At 43.0% G+C, this 25,709-nt stretch overlaps 2 protein-coding genes across 2 annotated transcripts; both read left to right on the top strand.

Moving 5' to 3' along the window:
- The first annotated feature begins 7,620 nt into the window (after nt 1-7,620).
- LOC140489078 (ferritin heavy chain A-like) lies at nt 7,621-16,141 on the top strand. Its single transcript, XM_072588318.1, has 6 exons — nt 7,621-7,722; nt 9,328-9,474; nt 9,631-9,756; nt 15,190-15,336; nt 15,517-15,642; nt 15,995-16,141. The coding sequence occupies exons 1-6, from the start codon at nt 7,621-7,623 to the stop codon at nt 16,139-16,141; spliced, it is 795 nt and encodes a 264-aa protein (XP_072444419.1).
- Nucleotides 16,142-22,409: 6,268 nt separating this feature from the next.
- On the top strand, nt 22,410-24,770 carry LOC140489077 (ferritin heavy chain, oocyte isoform-like). The gene is made up of 4 exons (XM_072588315.1): nt 22,410-22,511; nt 23,818-23,964; nt 24,145-24,270; nt 24,624-24,770. The coding sequence occupies exons 1-4, from the start codon at nt 22,410-22,412 to the stop codon at nt 24,768-24,770; spliced, it is 522 nt and encodes a 173-aa protein (XP_072444416.1).
- The last annotated feature ends 939 nt before the right edge of the window (nt 24,771-25,709 follow it).

Genomic DNA, 25,709 nt, shown 5'->3' with positions numbered 1-25,709 from the left:
AAGGACATGGAAGATATAGACTGTAGGGAAAGAGATGGTGACATCTTGCAAAATGTCCAGATTACAGAGGAGGAAGTGCTGGATGTCATGAAACAGATAAAAGTGGATAAATCCTCAGGACTTGATCAGGGAGTCACTGGTAGATAGGATAGTAAAGAAAGTGTTTGGTATGCTATCCTTTATTGGTCAGAGTATTGAGTACAGGAGTTGGGAGGTCACGTTGTTGTGGCTGTCCAGAGCATTGGTTTAGGCCACTGTTGGAATATTACAAGCAGCTCGGGTGTCCTTCTTTATTGGAAAGATGTTGTGAAGCTTGAAAGGGTTCAGAAAAGATTTAAAAGGATGTTTCCAGGGTTGGAGGGTTTGAGCTATATAGGAAGAGGTTGAATAGACTGGGGCTGTTTTTCCCTGGAGCGTCAGAGGCTGAGTGGTGACCTTTTTATAGAGGTTTATAAAATCATGAGGAGCATAGACAAAGTCTCTTCCCTGGGGTGGGTTGGGGTCCAGAACTAGACTAATAAGTTTAAGGTGAGAAGGGAAGGATATAAAAGAGACCTAAGAGGCAACTTTTTCACTCAGAGGGTGGTACGTGTATGGAATGAGCTGCCAGAGGAAGTGGTGGAGGCTGGTACAATTGCAACATTTAAGAGGCATCTGGATGGGTATATGAATAGGAAGGGTTTAGAGGGATATGGGCCAGGTACTGGCAGGTGGGAATGGATTGGGTTGGGATATCTGATTGACATGGACGAGATGGGCCGAAGGGTCTGTTTCCGTGCTATACATCTCCATAACTCTATGATTACAGTCTAACTCTGCTTGATGTTGGCAAGGTACTGGTTCTGAAAAGGTTAACATTGGGTGGGGCTTATTGCAGCCCAATGTGATGATTTCAGAAGGACTTGAGTCAGTAAAGCAGAAAATCTTATGATCTGAAATGGGTAATGCTGGACAGAAGAGTATTGGGAATTGGTTCAGATGTGGGAGACTGGGAGTAGGTTATGTACTCTAATGAGGTAAAAACAATGACTGCAGATGCTGAAAACCAAATACTGGATTAGTGGTGCTGGAAGAGCACAGCAGTTCAGGCAGCATCCAACGAGCAGCGAAATCGACGTTTCGGGCAAAAGCCTGATTCCTGATGAAGGGCTTTTGCCCGAAACGTCGATTTCGCTGCTCGTTGGATGCTGCCTGAACTGCTGTGCTCTTCCAGCACCACTAATCCAGTATGTACTCTAATGGGCAGGAGGGGATTAGTCATCTCTTCCTGCAGGAATCTTACAATGAAAGGCTATTTCTAAATGACATCGATGAAGAAATACAGATACATATCCATGTTTCCCACTGAGGTGACCCAATTAATATCATTGACAGAATTGTCATAATGCAGAAGAAGGACATTCAGCCCATCACATTTGCACTAGCTCTCTGAGCATCTTATCTTTGTATTTATCTCCTGCCCTTTTCCTGGAACCTGGCCTGTTGTTCCTGTTTAATTGCACAGTGCCCACTTGAACACTTCTGTTCACCCTTCCTCTGCCACACAGAAGCAGCGGGCACTAAGAAAGCGAGTGGACAATATTGATCAATAGAATTTAATCTGAGGAAGAGTACTTTAGACCAAGATGGAGAAATCAGAATGGTTTTGAAATGGTGAAGAGTTACGAGGGAACCAGGCACAGACAGAGTTGGGGACCTGCGTGCAGAAATTATTAAAAACTCGCAGAGAGTAAAAGAAATGATTTTAAAATGCTAATTGTATTTTAGTCTTCATCACAAGGCAGTGGAAGTGCAATGTTAATCATTGAATCCCTTCATCATAAAATCAGGCCATTCAGCCCATCATATCCACACCAATCCTCAGAGAGCATCCCAGCACACACCCAGACCCATCCTATCCTTGTAACCCCACTTTTCCCGTGGCTAACCCATCTAGCCTGCATATCCTTGGACACTCCACCTAACGTGCCCATCTTTGGACTGTGGAGGAAACCGGAGCACCTGGAGGGGACCTGCGCAGATACACGGAGAATGTGAAAACTCCCACAGACAGTCGCCCAAGGGGGGAATCAAACCCAGGTCCCTGGCACTGTGAGGAAGCAGTGCTAACCCCAGTGCCACCCATAAAGGTGTGCTGCAGTTGTGGAAAGTGTGGTATAAACCTAACCTGGAGAACTGTCATCAGTTCTGATACATCGACATTAAAGTATGTTTTGACAATTTATCTCATGGAAAAGTGTGCCACTGGGAAGGCCAATCCCTGCTCTCCATCTGTCACTGCCCTGGTCTGGGTGGGTTACTCTTTGGATGGTTGGTGTGGACTGGTTGAGCTGAAGGGCCTGTTTCCACACTGTAGGGAATCTAATCTAAATCTAAAAGGTTTCTGACCATCTCAGAATGAACAACATTGCTGTGGGTCTGTAGTCACAGATAGACCATACCAGATTTCTTTCCCTAAAGGATACCGCTGAGCTCGATGGATTTTTGTAAACATCAAAGATAATTGTTTTAAAGTTCATTCATGGGATAAGGCTGTCACTGGCTAATTCAGCATCTATTGCCCATCCTGAACTGTCCAGAGGGCAACTAAGAGTTAACCAGGTTGCTGTGGGTCTGGAGTCACAAGTAAAACCAGACCAGGCCAGATCAGTTTCCCTCCAGTAAGTCGGATTTTTCCTGACAATGGCTTCACGGTCATCATTAAACTCTTAATTCCAGATATTTATTGAATTCAAATTCCAACCAGGAATGTTCGAATTTAAACATTTCTCCTTCATGTGCCCCCCTAGTCTTGAAATTTAACTGATACTAGATTGCTACTTGGGGATTTTCTGATTTACATGACTTCAGTTGATTACTGAAATAAACTTGAACTTCCTGAAATGGAGGTTGGGATCTGAGGTGTCTGGTCTAAGTTACAAGTTAGGTCCTACTCGCAAATGCTTGGTTCTGATCATTTTTGCACACAATAAAGACCTTGGTAGGTGTAGGGATAAATGATCTGCTTTGGTCACATGAATTGACAACAGCAACAGGCCACATGGCCCCCTGCAAATATGCTCAAATCTTTCAGTAAGATCCAATCTTTCTTACAATCATGCTCATTTGGTTTGCATTCTTCAGTCTGTGTTTTTAATTGTGGATAACAGTAACTCTGCCGAACAATGCCTATTCATAGGTAGGAGGTTGAGTTGCAAGATCAATTTTTAAGCCTCTCATCTCAACCCATCAATACAATCACCTTTCTGTTCTTAAACTATGTTCTTAGTTCTGACCTCCACCCCGATCCCAGTACATTCCTACCTTGTCCACACCAATCAGCATTTGTATACAGGTTGTTTTGCTTTAATGTTTCATTAATGTGGTTGACAAAATAGGGATACTGTTTCTAAAGCATGAACTCTTAATGTGCTGGCTGTAGCACAACTACTTTAAGCACTGTTTCTAAAGTGATTTTTCTTTAATGTGGGGTTGCACAAGGATGTACCCAATCACATTATGAAGAACTGCCTGTACTCCTTGTTTTCGAAGCTGAAAACAAGCCACACTTGGTCTTAGTGAGGTTCTTGATGGGTGAGATCTGGAGTTTCCCTGGCTGTCACTTTCTCCTCTTTCCTCCAGTTCTCTTACTTTGACCAGGATGATGTTGCCCTGCGTCACCTCTGCTGAGTTCTTCAAGGAGCAGTCCCATGAGGAACAGGAACACGCTGAGAAACTGATGGCATTCCAGAATAAATGTGGAGGCTGAGTCCTCCTGCAGGATGTCAAGGTTGGATCTATCATCCTACGTTACAACTAACAGTACAAGAAATGCATTTGAAGCACTCATTCCCACAGGAGTAATGCTATATGGCATACTATATTCCCAGTTAACTTTTCATCTTATTCCATTGTGATTTGGTTCATGTTTTACATTGAATGAAATATCTGCCTCTTCCCTTGCTCCAGAAGCAAGAGCAGGATGAGTGGGGCAATGGTCTGGAGGCAATGCAGAGAGCTCTGCAGATGGAGAAGGATGTGAACCAGAGTCTGCTGGATCTGCACAAATTCTCCTCTGGCCACACTGACCCTCATGTGAGTTCTTGATGGCTGTATTTTCAGTGGTGTTGAAGGCGATATTGGAATCTGCCCTGTACTCCATGTTGGTCTCGGGCTGTGTCGGCTTGTTTTACAGCAAATGTTGTTGCTTCAGTTATCAATATGATCCTGGGGGGGGTTTTGGTTTGTTCAGTATCTGGGGTATAAATAATTGATATTTGTCCCCAGTTTAATGAAAAGAGTTTGGCACTTGCATGCAAGTCCAGTTGGTGCTGCCTTCTAGAGTAGTTGTAGCTGAGAAGGCAGTTTTTAACCTGTTCTTGTAAATAACCAGCCGTCCCACCAATCAATAACAAATTTAATTCCATCATGTCTGTTTGATCAAGATACTCAATATCTCTCTCTTCCTTCCAGCTGTGTGACTTCCTGGAGAGGCACTACTTGGATGAGCAAGTGAAGATGATCAAGAAGCTGGGAGATCACATCACCAACCTGAAGAGACTGGGAGCCCCTGAGAATGGCCTGGGAGAGTACCTGTTTGACAGGCTCACCCTGAGCTGAGTGGGATTCTGGAACTACTTGCTCTCTAATCCAGTTCTGCTTCTCTTGTATTGAATATGGAAATAAAAGATTATTTAACTAGTATAGTTTGCTTTCTGTAATTGTATAGTCAAAACGTAAATCTGAGTAAACTGACTTCCTAACTGGCCTGACGCAACAATACCCAACCAAGGATTGGTTGTCTATCAACAATTTAAATATGGGAGCAAACCTTGGCAAAGCTGAAATCTTTTGGACCAGATGGACGGGGCTTAATCTCCCAAAGATATTTAGGATGAGTGGGCAAACATTTTCCTGAGTGACTAGGGGAGTTGTCCCTTTTTGGGTGGCTGTATTTTTTAATTAAAAAAAACAAGCTGACCGCTGACCCTGGTTGGATAGTATAGATACAATATGGACTTTCTGATGCTCAAATAACACTGCTTGTCTGTAGACCTAATATATGTGCTTAAGGTCAATGGCACCTTTCTGGTGTCCATGTCATCAATCACTTGTTTTTGACATGTCATGGCAATTGTTCAGGGACATCACATCAGCTAGATGCTCTACAACCTGTGTACTGGCTTTTTTAATTACAGTAAATAACTCTTGTTGCAACTAGCTCCTCGTTATTGAATGTAATGGCTACCCATGAAAGGTCTGGCTATATAAATCCAAGCTTTGAGTGAAAGGATACCAGCTCCTGAACTGACCTTCCAAAAGCATAGATAGCTGAGAATGTGTTTTTTCACCCCATTAGGTGAACCCACAGCAAGGGCATAGAGGAAGAGGTCTTCCCATTATGATCTTTGTGTTTATCTCCTGCCACTTCCCTGAATCTTGGCCTGTTGTTTTACTGTTTATTTGTCTAGTGCCCTTTGGAACACTTCTGTTGAACCTGCCACTGCAAGACACAAGCTGCGGGCACTAATAAAGGGAATGAATATTGATCAATAGAATCTAGTCTGAGGAAGAGTACTTTAGACCAAGATGGAGAAATCAGAATGGTTTTGAAATGGTGAAGAGCTATGAGGGATACAGGTGCAGAGAAAATTGGGGATCTGAATGCAGAAATTATTAAAAACTTAGAGTAAAGAGATGATTTTAAAATGCTAATTGCATTTTAGCCTTCATAAGGTAGTGGAGCTTGAATGATAGATCATTGAATCCCTACAGCATAGAAGTAGGTCATTCAGCCCATCACGTCCACACCAATCCTATGAAGAACATTCCATCCTTGTAACCCCATAATTCCCATGGCTAACCCACTTAGCTATCACATCCCTGGACAAGGCAGGCAATTCCCCACAGCCACTCCATCTAACATGCCCATCTTTGGACTGTGGGACGAAAGCAGAGCACCTGGAGGAACCCACACAACCACATGAAATATGTGTGAACTCCACATACAGTCACCCAAGACTGGAATCAAACCCAGGTCCCTGGCATTATCAGGCAGCAGTGCTAACCACTGCTACAGCACCACCCATCAAGGTATACTGCAGTTGTAGGATGTGTAGGGTAGACCTCATCTGGAGAACTGTAATCAGTTCCTATACATTGACCTTGGAGCATGTTTTTTTTCAATTTATTTCCTGGAAGAGGCTGTGACTGGGAAGACTCATCCCTGCTCTCCATCCCTCACTGCCATGAAACTAAAACGTTTCTGACCATCTCAGAGGCAAGTCAAGAATAAACAACATTGCTGTGGGTCTGGGGTCACAAATAGGCCAGAGCAGATTATTTTCTCGAAAGATTATCACTGAAGCAGACGGATTTCTGTGAAAAGTCAACAATAGTTTTTTTTTTAACTTCATTCATGGGATAAGGGTGTCACTGGCTAAGTCAGCATTTATTGCCCACCCTGAACTCCCCAGAGGGCAATTAAGAGTTAACTATGTTGCTGTTGGTCTTGAGTCACATGTAAGACCAAATCAGGTCTGGATCACAGTTACTCTCCAGTGAGTCAGATAGACTTTTCCTGACAATGGCTTCATGGTCATCATTAAACTCTTAATTCCAGATTTTTATTGAATTCAAATTCCAACCAGGGTCCCCAGAACATTTCCTGGGCTCTCTGGTATAATAGTCCATCAATAATACCACTAGGCCATTGCCTCCCCACCACGATCACCATCACTGAGACTTGCTTTGTATTCCAAATTAATTAGTTGAATTCTACCCAGCTGCCATGGTGGGGTTTGAACTCATGTCCTCATGGTGTTAATCTGAGCCTCTCAGTGACTGGCTCAGTGACAATACCATCATCTCCCTACAGTGTAGATTCACCAGAATGATACCAGGGCTGAAAGGGTTAAATTGTGAGGACACTTTGCAAACAGTGGACTTGAGTATCGAAGATTAACAGGTGACTATACCCGAGGTTTGGATAATACCGAATGGGTTTGAGGAGTCAGATGGAGAGGAATTATTGCACCATGACCAAGGAGTAGAATGCTATAGTTGTCATGTGGCTATTCAGAGCAGTTGCTCAGAATGAACTCTCCATGAAAAGGAATCAGAAATCTGGACTCTCTTTCCCAGAAACATTGGGAGCAAATAAACTGTTCAGATCTGAGATAGTTAGACGCTTGCTGGTTAATGGTGTGAAGGGAATGCAGGACCAATGTGGACAGTGGCAGGAAACAACAGACCAGCCATGATATCATTAAATGTCAGCACAGACTGACAGAGCCAAACATCCTCCTCCTGTTCCTCAGTTACAATCACTGAATGATCCAAATCTGCCTCCATTTCAAAGCTCTGATTGGCTCTAGGTATCTCACCTCACCCTATGCCCTTCATCAGCTCCTGGATTCATAGCAATTCCTGATTGGCTCTGGGTATCTCACCCCACCCTATGCCCTTCATTGGTTCCTGGATCCATGGAGGTTCCTGATTGGCTGTCAAGGACTGTCAGTGATCATTGGGAATCATCCCTTGGTTGAGTGCAGGCTGTCCCAGGAGGATAAATATAAGACGTAATGGGAGAGTGGCTTAGCTCTAGAGTTGTCTGGGTGATAGTGAGCAGGAATAGTGAAGATGGCCTCCCAAGTGTGTCAGAACTACCACAAGGACTGTGAGGATGCTGTTAACAAGCAGATCAACCTGGAGCTCTATTATTCCTATGTTTACCTCTCCATGGTGAGGCTTGTGGGCTTGATGATCCATACCTTCTTTGTTTCCCCCCCCCCCCCCCCCCCACCACCATGCCACCAAGAGCAATGAGGGATGGGTGATAATTTTGAGACCTGTTAATAATGCCTGTGTTCTATGTTTCATAGCTGATTCTTAAATTGCATATTGTATTGGTTGAATATTTTAAGCCACTGAGTTGTCATTTGAATGTTTCCTCCTTGTATCTACTTTTCTATCCACTGAAGTGATTGTTGCTAACTTTTATTGGTTGCCTTGGTAATTGACTGCTGTGTTCAACAAACTGGTTTTATTCTCTAGTGGTTCATACTAGAACTAAATCTAAGGTTTGTTGCCTCCTCTTGGAGGATGATGTCATGTGTAAACCTGGTTTAAACTTTCAACTTTAGCTAAAACATAATTGTATGACTTTCTAGTGTAATGTTAATTGAGTCCTCTTCTGCCTGTTTTTCTCAATGAGTATGATCATGTTCTGTTGGCCTTAATACAAGGTTCTTCCATGAAGCAGTAATGTGAAAATATTGTCAAAAGGCTTCTCTCAAAATGTAGAAATTGGCCCTTTGCCAACCAGTCCATGCTGAACATAGTCCCAATCTAGACTAGGCCTACCTGCCTGCTCCTGACCCATATCCCTCCCAACCATTCTTATTCATGTATCTATCTAAATGTCTGCAATATGGTAACTGTAACTTCATTTACCACTTCCTGAGAAGGTTCATTCCATATGTGAGCTACCCTCTGGGGAAAACTTGCCTCATGTGTTGTGTGTGGTTTTTACAACTGTTCCTCTTTCATGTGCCCCCTTGTCTTGAAATTCAACTGATACTAGATGACAACTTGGGGGTTTTGCTGCAACGATTTGATTACATCAGTGAGTACTAAAGTTTAGGCTTCCTGAAATGGAGGCTGGGATCTGAGGTGTCTGGTCAAACTTACAACAAGATTAACTCCTACTCTAATATATTTTGGTTTTGATTATATTCCCTTCCCAATAAAGTGTAGGGATAAATGATCTGCTTTCATCACATGAATTGATGACAACAAGAGGCCCATGGCCCCCTGCAAGTACGCTCAATTGTTTCAGCATCCTGCAGTCTGTTTTTTTTAAAATTCTTGACAAGTGACTTTGCCTAACAATACCTATCTCTAATAGGTTGGTTGAGTTGCAAGATCAACTCCAGCCTCTCCTCTTAACCCATCAATACAGATGACCTTTTATATTCTTAAACTTTGCTCTCTAGTTTTGACCTCTACCCCACCCCAGTACATTCCTATCTTGTCCAGACCATTCAGCATTTGCATGCAGGTTGTTTTACTATGTGTTTCCCTACTGTGATGGACAAATAAGGGACACTCATTCTAAAGCATAACCTCTTAAAAATGTGGCTGTAGCACAACTACTTTGCCAATACTTTAAGCACTGTTTCCAGAGTGACTTTTATCACATGGGGTTGCACAAGAATGCAGCCATTGCATTATAGAAGAACTGCCTGGACTCCTCGTCTAAACTGAAAACAAGCCACACAGGGTCTTGGTGAGATTCTCAATGGGTGAGATCTGGAGCTTCCCTGACACTACCCTTTTCTCCCCCAGTCCTCCTACTTTGACCGGGATGATGTTGCCCTGCGTCACTTTGCTGAGTTCTTCAAGGAGCAGTCCCATGAGGAACGGGAACACGCTGAGAAACTGATGGCATTCCAGAATAAACGTGGAGGCCGAGTCCTCCTGCAGGATGTCAAGGTTGGTCTATCATCCTACATTACAACTAATAGTACTAGACATTTGAAGCATTCATTCCCATGGTGTAATGGAATATGGTTAACTTTTTCATGTTCTATTGTGTTTTGGCTCATGTTTTTCACTGTGAAATATCTGCCTCTTCCTTTCCTCTTCCAGAAGCCAGAGCAGGATGAGTGGGGCAATGGTCTGGAGGCAATGCAGAGATCTCTGCAGATGGAGAAGGATGTGAACCAGAGTCTGCTGGATCTGCACAAACTCTCCTCTGGCCACACTGACCCTCATGTGAGTTCTTGATGGCTGTATTTTCAGTGGTGTTGAAGGCAATATTGGAATCTGCCCTGCACTCCATGTTGGTCTAGGGCTGTGTCGGCTTGTTTTACAGCAACTGTTGTTGCTTCAGTTATCAATCTGATTCTGGGGGGGATTGGTTTGTTTGGTGTCTGGGGTATAAACAATCATGGAATTGGCTCAGTTAAATGGAATGAGCTTAGCAATTGCATGCAAGTCCAGTTGGTGCTGCCTTCTAGAGTAGTTGTAGCTGAGAAGGCAGATTTTAACCTGTTCTTGTAAATAGCCATCTGTTCCACCAATCAATAACAAATTAATTCCATAATATCTGTCTGATCCAAATACTCGATCTCTCTTCCTTCCAGCTGTGTGACTTCCTGGAGAGGCACTACTTGGATGAGCAAGTGAAGATGATCAAGAAGCTGGGAGATCACATCACCAACCTGAAGAGACTGGGAGCCCCTGAGAATGGCCTGGGAGAGTATCTGTTTGACAGGCTCACCCTGATCTGAGTGGGATTCTGGAATCACTGTTCTCTAATCCAGTTCTGCTTCTCTTGTATTGATTATGGAAATAAAAGATTTATTATTGAACAGGTCTGTTTTCTTCAACTGTCAAGTTGAAACCTAAATCTGAATAAATCCATTGCTCCTCATATCCAATGGTGTAGCCACATGCTTTTAGACCAGATGGATAGGGCTGCCAACAGGGCTTAATCTCCAAAGATATTTAGTGTCAGGGAACGTGTTGCCCACTCTCATGAGGGAATAAGGGAGTTGGCCCTTTTTCTGTGGCTGTCAGAGCCATACCTACCATTCTATTTTAAATAGGTCATCTGCAGACCCTGGTGGGGTGGCATAGATTGCTAAGTGTTTTTCTCTCATATTTGTGAACCCACAGCTAGCATTTAGGACAGTAAAGAGGTCTTTTCCCCTTATGACAGCTTTTTGAAGAGCTTGCTAGTCTCAAGCCATGTTCTTGACAAAGTGGCAGCTGTCAGATAATTCAATCACATGTCACCTTCTTCAACATCCAAGGGGGGACTGATGGGAAAGCTTAAATGAGATTGCAACCAGATTTTCTCAAAACCCATCAGACTAGTGGAGCTAGCTCAGATGCTCTAATCTCTTGTAGCATTAATAGGTAAAATCTCATGAAATACCAAACTGGGGTAAAGGGTGCCAGCACTAAGTTTCTGCATTCCTACATTTCTCTCCTCATTCTGTGGAGGATTTCCTTCAGACTCCTCCAGGATGGAAAGAGCATGATAGGTACAATGTCAAAACTGTCACAAAACATCAGGTTTTATGGGTGGGAATTGGTGCTGTATTTAAGTAAGCACTTTCATTGTCCTTTGAGCAGGCTGATATTGGATAAAGAGCAATTATAGTCAACATTGCGAGATGTCTTCCATGTGTGGAGGAAATGCATGTAATTAGCCAAAACACCCACATTCCACATATAACACCTTTCCTTACAATATACTGTTGGTTGCACAATTGCTGCAGTCTTTCTGAAAGACAGTCCGTCCCTTTCAGTTAGGGATCAGTGTATGAATGCTGTTATTGGGGCTGGTTCGGGAATCCTGAAGAGTTTCTTTGGTTAACTGGAGTCTAACTCTGCTTGATGTTGGCAAAGTACTGGTTCTGAAAGAGTTAAAGTTGGGCTGCAAATAGCCCTACCCAATGTGATGATTTCAGAAGGACTTGAGTCAGTGAAGCAGAAAATCTGAAGATCAGGAATGATCTGAAATGGGTAAGACTGGACAGAAGAGTATTGGGAATTGGTTCAGGTATGGGAGACTGGGAGTAGGTTATGTACTCCGATGGGAAGGAGGGGGCTAGTTATCTCTTTCCTCCAGGAATCTCAGCCTTTCATTGTATTTCTAAATGACATCCGCAAAGAAATAGAGATACTTATCCATGTTTCCTGATGAGGTGAGCTAGTAAACATCGTTGACAGAATTGTCATGATTCAGAAGAAAGCCATTCAGCCCATCACATTTGCACCAGCTCTCTGAGCATTTTACCTTTGTGTTTATCTCCTGCCCTTTCCCTGGAACCTGGCCTGTTGTTCCTGTTTAATTGCACAGAGCCCACTTGAACACTTCTGTTCAACCTGCCTCTGCTACACTGAAACAGCGGGGATTAATAAAGTGAGTGAATAATATTGCTCAATAGAAGTTAATCTGAGGAAGAGTACTTTAGACCAAGACGGAGAAATCAGAATGGGTTTGAAATGGAGGAGCTCGGAGAGAAACAAGCACAGAGAGAGTTGGGGACCTGCAGGCAGAAATTTAAAATTTGCAGAGTGAAGGGGATGATTTGAAATTGCTAATTGCATTTTTGTCTTCATCACAAGGCAGTGGAGCTGTGATGTAAATCATTGAATCCCTATATCATAGAAGCAGGCCATTCAGCCCATTGTGTCCACACCAATCTTTTGAAGAGCATCCCACTCAGACCAATCCCATCCTTATAACTCCATATTTCCCATGGCTAACCCACCTAGTCTGCACATCCTTGGACACTCCATCTAACCTGCACAACTTTGGACTGTGGGAGGAAACCAGAGCACCTGAAGGGGCTGTCGCAGGGAAGACAATCCCTGCTCTCCAGCCCTCACTGCCCTGAAACTAAAAGGTTTCTGACCATCTCAGAGGCAAGTCAAGAATGAACAACATTGCTGTGGGTCTGTGGTCACAGACAGGCCAGAGCAGATTTCTTTCCCTAAAGGATACCACTGAACCAGATGGATTCCTGTAAAAATCAAAGATAATTATTTTAATGTTCATTCATGGAATAAAGGTGTCAGTGGTTAAGTCAGCATTTATTGCCCATCCTGAACTGTCCAGAGGACAACTAAGAGTTAACCAGGTTGCTGTGGGTCTGGACTTACATGTAAGACAAGACCAGGTCAGATCACAGTTTCCCTCCAGTAAGTCAGATGGGTTTTTCCTGACAATGGCTTCATGGTCATCATTAAACTCTTAATTCCAGATTTTTATTGAATTCAAATTCCAACCAGGGTTTCCAGAACATTTCCTGGCTCTCTGGTATAATAGTCCAGCAGTAATACCACTAGGCCATTGCCTCCCCACCACGATCACCATCACTGAGACTTGCTTTGTATTCCAAATTAATTAGTTGAATTCTACCCAGCTGCCATGGTGGGGTTTGAACTCATGTCTTCATGGTGTTAATCTGAGCCTCTCAGTGACTGGCTCAGTGACAATACCATCATCTCCCTACAGTGTAGATTCACCGGAATGATACCAGGGCTGAAAGGCTTAAATTGTGAGGACACTTTGCAAACAGTGTACTTGCATTCACTCAAATATCAAAGATTATACTCAAGGTTTGGAAAATAACAAATGGGTTTGAGGAGACAGATGAAGAGAAATTCTTGCACCGTGACCAAGGTGCTGTAATTATCATGTGACCATTCAGAGCAGTTGCTCGGAATCATCTCTCCATGAAAAGGAACCAGAAATCTGGACTCTTTCCAAAAAATATTGGGAGCAAATAAACTGTTCAGATCTGAGAGAGTTAGATGCTTGCTGGTTAATGGTGTAAAGGGAATGCAGGACCAATGTGGACAGTGGCAGGAAGCAACAGACCAGCCACGACATCATTAAATGGCAGCACAGACTGACAGAGCCAAACATCCTCCTCCTGTTCCTCAGTTACAATCACTGAATGATCCAAATCTGCCTCCATTTCAAAGTTCTGATTGGGCCCAGGTATCTCACCTCACCCTGTTCCTGTCATCAGTTCCTGGATTCATGGAGATTCCTGATTGACTCTGGGTATCTCACCCAACCCTGTGCCCTTCATTGGTTCCTGGATCCATGGGGATTCCTGATTGGCTGTCAGAGACTGTCAATCATCATTGGCGAATCATTGCCTGGTTGAGTGCAGGCTGTCCCAGGAGGATAAATACAAGAGCTAATGGGAGAGAGGCTCAGTTCTAGAGTTGTCTGGGTGATAGTGAGTAGGAATAGTGAAGATGGTCTCCCAAGTCTGTCAGAACTACCACAAGGACTGTGAGGATGCTGTTAACAAACAGATCAACCTGGAGCTCTATTCCTCCTATGTTTATCTCTCCATGGTGAGGCTTGTGGGCTTGATGGTCCATTCCTTATTTTCTTCCACCCCACCAAGGGCAACTAGGGAGGGGAAAGGATTTCTAGACCTGTTAATTCCTGTGTTCCATGTTTCATAGCTGATTCTTAAATTGTATATTGCATTAGTAAAGCATTTTAAGCTACTGAGTTGTCTTTTTAATGTTTCCTCCTTTATGTCTACTTTCTATCCACTGAAGTGATTACTGTTCAGTCTTATTGATTAATTGCCTTGTTAACTGACTGCTCTGTATTCTATAAATTAGTTTTATTCTCCAGTGTTTCATACTGGAACTAAATCCAAGGTTCCTTGCATCCCCTTGGAGGATGATGTCATGTGTAAACCTGCTTAATTTGTCAACTTTGACTAAAATTTAATTGGATGGCTGGCTAGTGAAATGTTAACTATGATCCTTTTAAGCTGTTTTCTAAGCAGGTATGATCATGTTGTGTTGGCCTTAATACATGCCTTAATTCCATGATCCAATAATGTGGAAATATTGTCAAAGGAATTCTCAAATGTAGAAGATGGCCCTTTTGCCAACCAGTCCATGCTGATCATAATCCCAATCTAAACTAGGCCGACCTGCCTGCTCCTGGCTCATATCCCTCCAAACCTTTCCTATTCATATCTATCGAAATGTCTGCAATATTGTAATTATGCCTGCATTTACCATTTCCTGAGGAAGTTCAGTTCATGCGAGTGACCCTCTGGGGAACACTTACCTTGTGGTGTCTTAAACGTTTCTCTCCTTGTGCCCCCTTGTCTTGAAATTCAACTGATACTTGGGTTTTTTTGTGAAAGGATTTCTGATTACATGATGACTTCAGTTGAGTACGGAAATAAATTCTCCATTCCTGAAATGGAGGTTGGGATCAGAGGTGTTTGGTCAAAGGTATGACAATATTAGCTCCTATTCTCATGTGTTTGGTTCTGAGTTGATTATATTCCCTCCCAATAGGACCTTGGTAAGTGTTGGGATAAATGATCTGCTTTCATCACATGAATTGATGATGACAAGAGGCCCCATGGCCCCCTGCAAACGTCCTCCACTCCTCTTCAATAAGATCATGCTCACTTGGTTTCCATCCTGCAGTCTGGTTTTTAATTCTTGACAACAGTATCTTTGCCTAACAATACCTACCACCAATAGGTTGGTGGTTGAGTTGCAAGATCAATTCAAGCCTCATCTCAACCCATCAATACAGATGACCTTTATATTCTTAAACTATGTTCTTCTGAATTCTCCCCAACCTACCTTGTCCAGACTATTCAGCCTGACACTTACTCCTTTCTCGCACAGTCCTCTTACTTTGACCGGGATGATGTTGCCCTGCGTCACTTTGCTGAGTTCTTCGAGGAGCAGTCCCATGAGGAACGGGAACACGCTGAGAAACTGATGGAATTCCAGAATAAACGTGGAGGCCAAGTCCTCCTGCAGGATGTCAAGGTTGGTCTATCATCCTACATTACAACAAACTATTTTGGACATGTATTTGAAGCCATCATCCCTGTGGGGTGATGGTATATGGCACACTATTCCAAGTCAACCTATTCATGTTGTTCCATTTGTGTTTTGGCTCACATTTCACATTGAGTGAAATATCTGCCTCTTCCTTTCCTCTTCCAGAAGCCAGAGCAGGATGAGTGGGGCAACGGTCTGGAGGCAATGCAGAGAGCTCTGCAGATGGAGAAGGATGTGAACCAGAGTCTGCTGGATCTGCACAAACTCTCCTCTGGCCACACTGACCCTCATGTGAGTTCCTGATGGCTGTATTTTCAGTGGTGTTGAAGGTGATATTGGACCCTGCATCCATGTTGGTCTGTAGGCTTGTTTTACAGCAAATGTTGTTGCCTCCATTATCAATCTGATCCTGGTGGGATTTTGGTTCCTTTAGTATTAGGGATATAAAGTGTGGGATTTTTTCCAATTAAATGGAAATAGCTTGGCACTTGCATGCAAGTCCAGTTGGTGCTGCCTTCTAGAGTACTTGTAACTAAGAAGGCAGTTTTTAAGCTTGTAAATAGCTAGCTGTTCCAATCAATAACAAATTCATTCAATCTTGTCTGTCTGATCCAAATACTCCATATCACTCTCCTGCTTCCAGCTGTGTGACCTCCTGGAGAGGCACTACTTGGATGAGCAAGTGAAGATGATCAAGAAGCTGGGAGATCACATCACCAACCTGAAGAGACTGGGAGCCCCTGAGAATGGCCTGGGAGAGTACCTGTTTGACAAGCTCACACTGAGCTGAGTGGGATTCTGGAATTGCTTGTTCTCTAATCCAATTCTGCTTCTCTTGTATTGAATATGGAAATAAAAAAAATTATTATTGGACTAGTCTGGTTAGTTTTCTGTACCTACATAGTCAAACTTCAATCTGAATAAATTGACTTCCTAACTGGCCTGACCCAATTAGTTGCCTAGATCAACAATTTGGATATGGGAGCTAACCTTGGCAAAGCTGAATTCTTTGGACCAGATGGACAGGGCTTAATCTCCCAAACATATTTAGGATGAGTGGGCAAACATTTTTCCTGAGTGACTCGGAGTTGTCCCTTTTGGGTGGCTTTTTCTTTTCTCTCTTTTTTTTTTTTAATTTAAAAAAAAAAAATAAGCTGATTGCCAACCCTGGTTGGGTGGTGTAGATACAATATGGACTTCATGATGCCCAAATAACAGCTTGTCTATACACCTAATACATGTGCTTAAGGTCAATGGCACCTTTTTGGGGTCCATTTCAATCACCTGTTTTTGACATGTCATGGCAATTGTTCAGGACCTCCACCTCAGCTAGATGCTCTACAATCTATACTGGCTATTTCTGGCTCTTTTTTTAAACAGTAAATAACTTTGTTACAGCTAGCTCCTCTTTACTGAATATGATGGCGACCTTCTGAAAGGTTCAGCTGTAAAAATCAAAGCTCTGAGTGAAAGGATACCAGCTTCTGAACTGACCTTCCACTAGCATAGATGGCTGCAAATGGTTTTATTTTCCCCACCCCTATTGGGTGAGCTCAGTTAGGACATGGAGTAAGAGGTCTTTCCCATTCTGTAAGCTTTCCTAAGGGGCTGCTTGTCTTTGCTATAAATTATTACGATCGAGCACTCCACTATTGCCTGATGAAGGAGCGTCGCTCTGAAAGCTAGTGTGCTCCCGATTAAACCTGTTGGACTATAACCTGGTGTTGTGATTTTTTTTTTTTTTACTTTGTCTCAAGCCATGTTCTTAATAAAGTGGCTGCTGTCAGTTAATTTATTCACATGTTGACTTCTTTAAACTTCCAAGGGCAACTGATGGGAAAGATTAAAAATGAGATTGCAACTGGATTTTTCCACAACCTCTCAGAATAGTGGGTCTTGCTCAAATATTCCTGCAGCATTTTCTGATGAAATCTCAAAATCAAACTGGGGAAAAGGACACTGGCACTAAGTTTCTGCATTCATCAGGTTTCTCTCCTCATTCTGTGGAGGATTGACTTCAGACTCCTGCAGGATGCAAGGAACATGATGTTGACAATCTCAAGACTCTCTCACAAAACATCCCTGTTTTATGGGCTGGGGGGTGGGGGTGGGGGCAGGTGCTGTATTTATGTGAGCACTTTCATTGTATTGAGCAGGCCGATATTGGATGAAGAGCAATTCCATTCACCACGAGCTACACTTCTTCCATTTGAGGAGGAAATGCTTGTAATTAGCCACACCACGCCCACATTCCATATATAACATCTTACCTTACAATATACTGTTGGTTGCACATTCACTGCACACATTCTGAAAGACAGTCCGTCCCTTTCAGTTAGGGATCAGTGTATGAATGCTGTTATTGGGGCTGGTTCGGGAATCCTGAAGAGTTTCTTTGGTTAACTGGAGTCTAACTCTGCTTGATGTTGACAAAGTACTGGTTCTGAAAGGGTTAAAGTTGGGCTGCAATAAGCCCCACCCAATGCAATGATTTCACTTGGACCTGAGTCAGTAAAGCAGATAATAGTAAGGTCAGAAATGATCCGAAATGGCTAAGGCTGGCAAGAAGATTATTGGGAATTGGTTCAGAGATGGAAGACTGAGACTAGGTGGCGCATTCCAATGGACAGGAGGAGATTAATCATCTCTCCCCCAGAAATTTGTCCAGGAATCTCAGCCTTTCATTGTATTTCTAAAATGACATCAATGAAAAAATAGAGTTGCATATGTATGTTTCCTGATGAGGTGATCCAGTAAATATCATTGACAGAATTGTCATGATGTAGAAGAAGGCCATTCAACCCATCACATTTGCACCAGCTCTCTGAGCATTTTACCTTTGTGTTCATCTCCTGCTCTTTCCCTGGAACCTGGCCTGTTGTTCCTGTTTAATTGCACAGTGCCCACTTGAACACTTCTGTTCGACCTGCCTCTGCCACACAGAAGCAGCGGGCAGTAAGAAAGCGAGTGGACAATATTGATCAATAGAATTTAAACTGAGGAAGAGCACTTTAGACCAAGATGGAGAAATCAGAATGGTTTTGAAATGGTGAAGAGCTATGAGGGAAACAGGCACACAGAGTTGGGGACCTGTGTGCAGAAATTATTTAAAAACTTGCAGAGAGTAAAAGAGATAACTTTAAAATGCTTGAATGTAAATCATTGAATCCCTATATCATAGAAGCATTCAGCCCATCACATCCACACCAATCCTATGAAGAGCATCCCATTCTTGTAACCCCATATTTCCCATGGCTAACCCACCTAACCATCACATCTCTGGACAAGGCAGGCAATTTCCCACAGCTAATCCATCCAAAGTGCCCATCTTTGGGCTGTGGGAGGAAAACCACATAGCCACATGAAATAGGTGCAAATTGCCCACACAGTCACCCAAGGCTGGAATCAAACCCAGGTCCCTGGCATTGTGAGGCAGCAGTGCTAACCACTGAGCTACAGCACAACCCATAAAGGTGTACTGCAGTTGTAGAATGTGTAGGGTAATCCTCACCTGGAGAACTGTAATCAGTTCCAATACATCGACCTTGGAGCATGTTTTTTTCAATTTATTTCATGGAAGAGGTTGTCACTGGGAAGGCTCATCCCAGCTCTCCATCCCTCACTGCACTGAAACTAAAACGTTTCTGACCATCTCAGAGGCAAGAGCTGAAAATGTGTTGCTGGAAGAGTGCAGCAGGTCAGGCAGCATCCAAGGAGCAGGAGAATTGACGTTTCGGGTACCATGGGGTAGCCACCTGCTTTTGGACCAGATGAATAGGGCTGCCATTAGGGCTTAATCTCCCAAAGATAAGTGGGCAACACATATTCCTGAGTGAATAGGGGAGTTGTCCCTTTTGGGTGGCTGTCAGAGCCATACCTACCTTTTTTTAAAAATAGGTCAACTGTAGACCCTGATGCGGTGGCATAGATGGCTGAATGTCTTTCTCCCATATTTGCTAAACCCACAGCTAGCATTTAGGACAATAAAGAGGTCTTTCCCCTTATGACAGCTTTTTGAAGAGGCTGCTAGTCTCATGCCATGTTCTTGACAAAGTGGCAGCTGTCAGATAATTCAATCACATGTCACCTTCTTCAACATCCAAGGGGGGCTGATGGGAAAGCTTAAATGAGATTGCAGCCAGCTTTTTCACAAAACCCCTCAGAATAGCGGAGCTAGCTCAGATGCTCTCATCTCTTCTTGTAACATTACCAGGTATAATCTCATGAAATACCAAACTGGGGTAAAGGGTGCCAGCACTAAGTTTCTGTATTCATACATTTCTCTCCTCATTCTGGGGAGGATTTCCTTCAGACTCCTCCAGGATGGAAGGGGCATGATGGGTTCAATCTCAAGACTGTCACAAAACATCAGGTTTTATGGGTGGGGATTGATGCTGTGTTTAAGTAAGCACTTTCATTGTCTTTGAGCAGGCTGATATTGGATAAAGAGCAATTATAGTCAACATTGCTAGATGGCTTACATTTGTGGAGGAAATGCATGTAATTAGCCAAAACACCCACATTCCACATATAACATCTTTCCTTACAATATACTGTTGGTTGCACAGTCACTGCAGACATGCTGAAAGACAGTTAGTTCCTTTCAGTATGGATCAGTGTATTAATGCTGGTATTGGGGCTGGTTTTGTAATCCTAAAGAGTTTTAGTTGACTGGAGTCTAACTCTGCTTCATGTTGACAAGGTACTGTTTCTAAAAGGGTTAAGGTTGGGCTGCAATAAGCCCCACCCAGAAGGACTTGAGTCAGTAAAGCAGAAAATCTGAAGATCAGGAATGATCTGAAATGGGTAAGACTGGACAGAAGAGTATTGGGAATTGGTTCAGGTATGGGAGACTGGGAGTAGGTTATGTACTCCGATGGGAAGGAGGGGGCCAGTTATCTCTTTCCTCCAGGAATGTCAGCCTTTCATTGTATTTCTAAAATGACATCCGCAAAGAAATAGAGATACATATCCATGTTTCCTGATGAGATGAGTAAATATCGTTGACAGGATTGTCATGAATCAGAAGAAGGACATTCTGCCCATCACATCTGCACCAGCTGAGCATTTTACCTTTGTGTTTATCTCCTGCCCTTTCCCTGGAACCTGGCCTGTTGTTCCTGTTTAATTGCCCAGTGCCCTCTTGAACACTTCTGTTCAACCTGCCTCTCTCTGCCACACAGAAGATGCAGGGACTAATAAAGTGAGTGAATAATATTGCTTAATAGAAGTTAATCTGAGGAAGAGTACTTTAGACCAAGACGGAGAAATCAGAATGGGTTTTGAAATGGAGGAGCGAGGAGAGAAACAGGCACAGAGAGAGTTGGGGAACTGTGTGCAGAAATTAAAAACTTGCGGAGTGGAACAGATGCTTATAAAATGCTAATTGCATTTTTGTCTTCATCACAAGGCAGTGGAGCTGGGATGTAAATCATTGAATCCCTATATCATAGAAGCAGGCCATTCAGCCCATCGTGTCCACACCAATCTTCTGAAGAGCATCCCACTCAGACCAATCCCATCCTTATAACTCCATATTTCCCACGGCTAACCCACCTAGTCTGCACATCCTTGGACACTCCATCTAACCTGCACAACTTTGGACAGTGGGAGGAAACCAGAGCACCTGAAGGGGCTGTCGCAGGGAAGACAATCCCTGCTCTCCAGCCCTCACTGCCCTGAAACTCAAAGGTTTCTGACCATCTCAGAGGCAAGTCAAGAATGAACAACATTGCTGTGGGTCTGTAGTCACAGATAGGCCAGAGCAGATTTCTTTCCCTAAAGGATACCACTGAACCAGATGGATTCCTGTAAAAATCAAAGATAATTGTTTTAAAGTTCATTCATGGAATAAAGGTGTCAGTGGTTATGTCAGCATTTATTGCCCATCCTGAACTGTCCAGAGGACAACTAAGAGTTAACCAGGTTGCTATGGGTCAGGAGTTACATGTAAGACCAGACCAGGTCAGATCACAGTTTCCCTCCATTGAATCAGATGGGTTTTTCCTGACAATGGCTTCATGGTCATCATTAAACTCTTAATTCCAGATTTTTATTGAATTCAAATTCCAACCAGTGTTTCCAGAACATTTCCTGGCTCACTGGTATAATAGTCCAGCAGTAATACCACTAGGCCATTGCCTCCCCACCACGATCACCATCACTGAGACTTGCTTTGTATTCCAAATTAATTAGTTGAATTCTACCCAGCTGCCATGGTGGGATTTGAACTCATGTCCTCATGGTGTTAATCTGAGCCTCTCAGTGACTGGCTCAGTGACAATACCATCATCCCCCGACAGTGTAGATTCACCGGAATGATACCAGGGCTGAAAGGCTTAAATTGTGAGGAAACTTTGCAAACAGTGGACTTGCATTCACTCGAATATCAAAGATTATACTCAAGGTTTGGAAAATAACAAATGGGTTTGAAGGAGACAGATGAAGAGAAATTATTGCACCGTGACCAAGGTGCTGTAATTATCATGTGACCATTCAGAGCAGTGGCTCGGAATCATCTCTCCATGAAAAGGAATCAGAAATCTGGACTCTTCCCAAAAAATATTGGGAGCAAATAAACTGTTCAGATCTGAGAGAGTTAGATGCTTGCTGGTTAATGGTGTGAAGGGAATGCAGGACCAATGTGGACAGTGGCAGGAAGCAACAGACCAGCCATGATATCATTAAATGGCAGCACAGACTGACAGAGCCAAACATCCTCCTCCTGTTCCTCAGTTACAATCACTGAATGATCCAAATCTGCCTCCATTTCAAAGTTCTGATTGGGCCCAGGTATCTCACCTCACCCTGTTCCTGTCATCAGTTCCTGGATTCATGGAGATTCCTGATTGACTCTGGGTATCTCACCCAACCCTGTGCCCTTCATTGGTTCCTGGATCCATGGGGATTCCTGATTGGCTGTCAGAGACTGTTAATCATCATTGGCGAATCATTGCCTGGTTGAGTGCAGGCTGTCCCAGGAGGATAAATACAAGAGCTAATGGGAGAGAGGCTCAGTTTTAGAGTTGTCTGGGTGATAGTGAGTAGGACTAGTGAAGATGGCCTCCCAAGTCTGTCAGAACTACCACAAGGACTGTGAGGATGCTGTTAACAAACAGATCAACCTGGAGCTCTATTCCTCCTATGTTTATCTCTCCATGGTGAGGCTTGTGGGCTTGATGGTCCATTCCTTATTTTCCCCGACCACACCAAGGGCAACTAGGGATGGGAAATGATTTCTAGACCTGTTAATTCCTGTGTTCCATGTTTCATAGCTGATTCTTAAATTGTATATTGCATTAGTAAAGCATTTTAAGCTACTGAGTTGTCTTTTTAATGTTTCCTCCTTTTATATCTACTTTCTATCCACTGAAGTGATTACTGTTCAGTCTTATTGATTAATTGACTGCTCTGTATTCTACAAATTAGTTTTATTCTCCAGTGTTTCATACTGGAACTAAATCCAAGGTTCCTTGCATCCCCTTGGAGGATGATGGCATGTGTAAACCTGCTTAATTTGTCAACTTTGGATAAAATTTAATTGGATGTCTGGCTAGTGAAATGTTAACTGAGCCTTTTACCTGTTTTCCAAGCAGGTATGATCATGTTGTGTTGGCCTTAATACATGCCTTAATTCCATGATGCAATAATGTGGAAATATTGTCAAAGGACTTCTCAAATGAAGAAGTTGGCCCTTTTGCCAACCAGTCCATGCTGATCATAATCCCAATCTCGACTAGGCCTACCTGCCTGCTCCTGGCTCATATCCCTCCAAACCTTTCCTATTCATATATCTATCTAAATGTTGGCGATATTGTAATTATGCCTGCATTTACCATTTCCTGAGGAAGTTCAGTTCATGTGAGTGACCCTCTGGGGAACACTTACCTTGTGGTGTTTTAAACTTTCTCTCTCTCCTTGTGCCCCCTTGTCTTGAAATTCAACTGATACTTGGGTTTTTTTGTGAAAGGATTTCTAATTACATGACTTCAGTTGAGTACGGAAATAAATTCTCCATTCCTGAAATGGAGGTTGGGATCGGAGGTGTCTGGTCAAAGGTATGACAATATTAGCTCCTATTCTAATGTGCTTGGTTCTGAGTTGATTATATTCCCTCCCAATAAGACCTTGGTAAGTGTAGGGAATAATGATCTGCTTTGATCACATGAATTGATGATAACAAGAGGCCCGATGGCCCCCTGCAAAATCACCTTCACTCCTTTTCAGTAAGACCATGCTCACTTGGTTTGCAACCTGCAGTCTGGGTTTTAATTCTTGACAACAGTATCTTTGCCTAACAATACCTACCTCCAATAGGTTGTTGGTTGAGTTGCAAGATCAATTCAAGCCTCATCTCAACCCATCAATACAGATGACCTTTATATTCTTAAACTATGTTCTTCTGAATTTTACCCAACCTACCTTGTCCAGACTAGTCAGCCTGACACTTACTCCTTTCTTGCACAGTCCTCTTACTTTGACCGGGATGATGTTGCCCTGCGTCACTTTGCTGAGTTCTTCGAGGAGCAGTCCCATGAGGAACGGGAACACGCTGAGAAACTGATGGCATTCCAGAATAAACGTGGAGGCAGAGTCCTCCTGCAGGATGTCAAGGTTGGTCTATCATCCTACATTACAACAAACTATTCTGGACATGTATTTGAAGCATTCATCCCTGTGGGGTGATGCTAACAGGCACACTATTCCAAGTCAACCTATTCAAATTGTTCCATTTGTGTTTTGGCTCACATTTCACATTGAGTGAAATATCTGCCTTTTCCTTTCCTCTTCCAGAAGCCAGAGCAGGATGAGTGGGGCAATGGTCTGGAGGCAATGCAGAGAGCTCTGCAGATGGAGAAGGATGTGAACCAGAGTCTGCTGGATCTGCACAAACTCTCCTCTGGCCACATGGACCCTCATGTGAGTTCTTGACGGCTGTATTTTCAGTGGTGTTGAAGGTGATATTGGACCCTGCATCCATGTTGGTCTGTAGGCTTGTTTTACAGCTAATGCTGTTGCCTCAATTATCAATCTGATCCTGGTGGGATTTTGGTTCCTTTAGTATCAGGGAAATAAAGTGTGGGATTTTTCTCCGATTAAATGGAAATAGCTTGGCACTTGCATGCAAGTCCCGTTGGTGCTGCCTTCTAGAGTAGTTCTAACTAAGAAGGCAGTTTTTAACCTTGTAAATAGCTATCTGTTCCAATCAATAACAAATTAATTCAATCTTGTCTGTCTGATCCAAATATTCAATATCACCCTCCTGCTTCCAGCTGTGTGACTTCCTGGAGAGGCACTACTTGGATGAGCAAGTGAAGATGATCAAGAAGCTGGGAGATCACATCACCAACCTGAAGAGACTGGGAGCCCCTGAGAATGGCCTGGGAGAGTACCTGTTTGACAGGCTCACCCTGAGCTGAGTGGGATTCTGGAATCACTGTTCTCTAATCCAATTCTGCTTCTCGTATTGAATATGGAAATAAAAAAATTTATTGAACTAGTCTGGTTAGTTTTCTGTACCTACATAGTCAAACTTCAATCTGAATAAATTGACTTCCTAACTGGCCTGACCCAATTGGTTGCCTCTATCAACAATTTGGATATGGGAGCTAACCTTGGCAAAGCTGAATTCTTTGGACCAGATGGACAGGGCTTAATCTCCCAAACATATTTAGGATGAGTAGGCAAACGTTTTTCTTGAGTGACTGGGAGTTGTCCCTTTTGGGTGGCTTTTTCTCTTTTTAATAAAAAAAATAAGCTGATTGTACCACCCAACCACAGTTGGCAGATACAATATGGACTTCATGATGCCCAAATAACAACTTGTCTATACACCTAATATGTGCTTAAGGTCAATGGCACCTTTTTGATGTCCACTTCAATCACCTGTTTTTTTGACATGTCATGGCAATTGTTCAGGACCTCCACCTCAGCTAGATGCTCTACAATGTGCACTGGCCATTTCTGGCTTTTATTTTTTAAAAAAAACAGTAAATAACTCTGTTACAACTAACTCCCCTTTACTGAATGTGATGGCGACCTTCTGAAAGGTCCAACTGTAAAAATCAAAGCTCTGAGTGAAAGGATACCAGCTTCTGAACTGACCTTCCACTAGCATAGATGGCTGCAAATGGTTTTCTTTTCCCCACCCCTATTGGGTGAGCTCAGTTAGGACATGGAGTAAGAGGTCTTTCCCATTCTGTAAGCTTTCCTAAGGGGCTGCTTGTCTTTGCTATAAATTATTACGATCGAGCACTCCACTATTGAAGGAGCGTCGCTCTGAAAGCTGGTGTGCTTCCAATTAAACCTGTTAGACTATAACCTGGTGTTGTGATTTTTTAACTTTGTCTCAAGCCATA

The sequence above is a fragment of the Chiloscyllium punctatum genome, chromosome 18, assembly GCF_047496795.1.
Source record: "Chiloscyllium punctatum isolate Juve2018m chromosome 18, sChiPun1.3, whole genome shotgun sequence".
NCBI lineage: Eukaryota > Metazoa > Chordata > Chondrichthyes > Orectolobiformes > Hemiscylliidae > Chiloscyllium > Chiloscyllium punctatum.
Note: the sequence above shows the minus strand (reverse complement) of the source record. Positions and strands in the feature narration are given on the sequence as shown.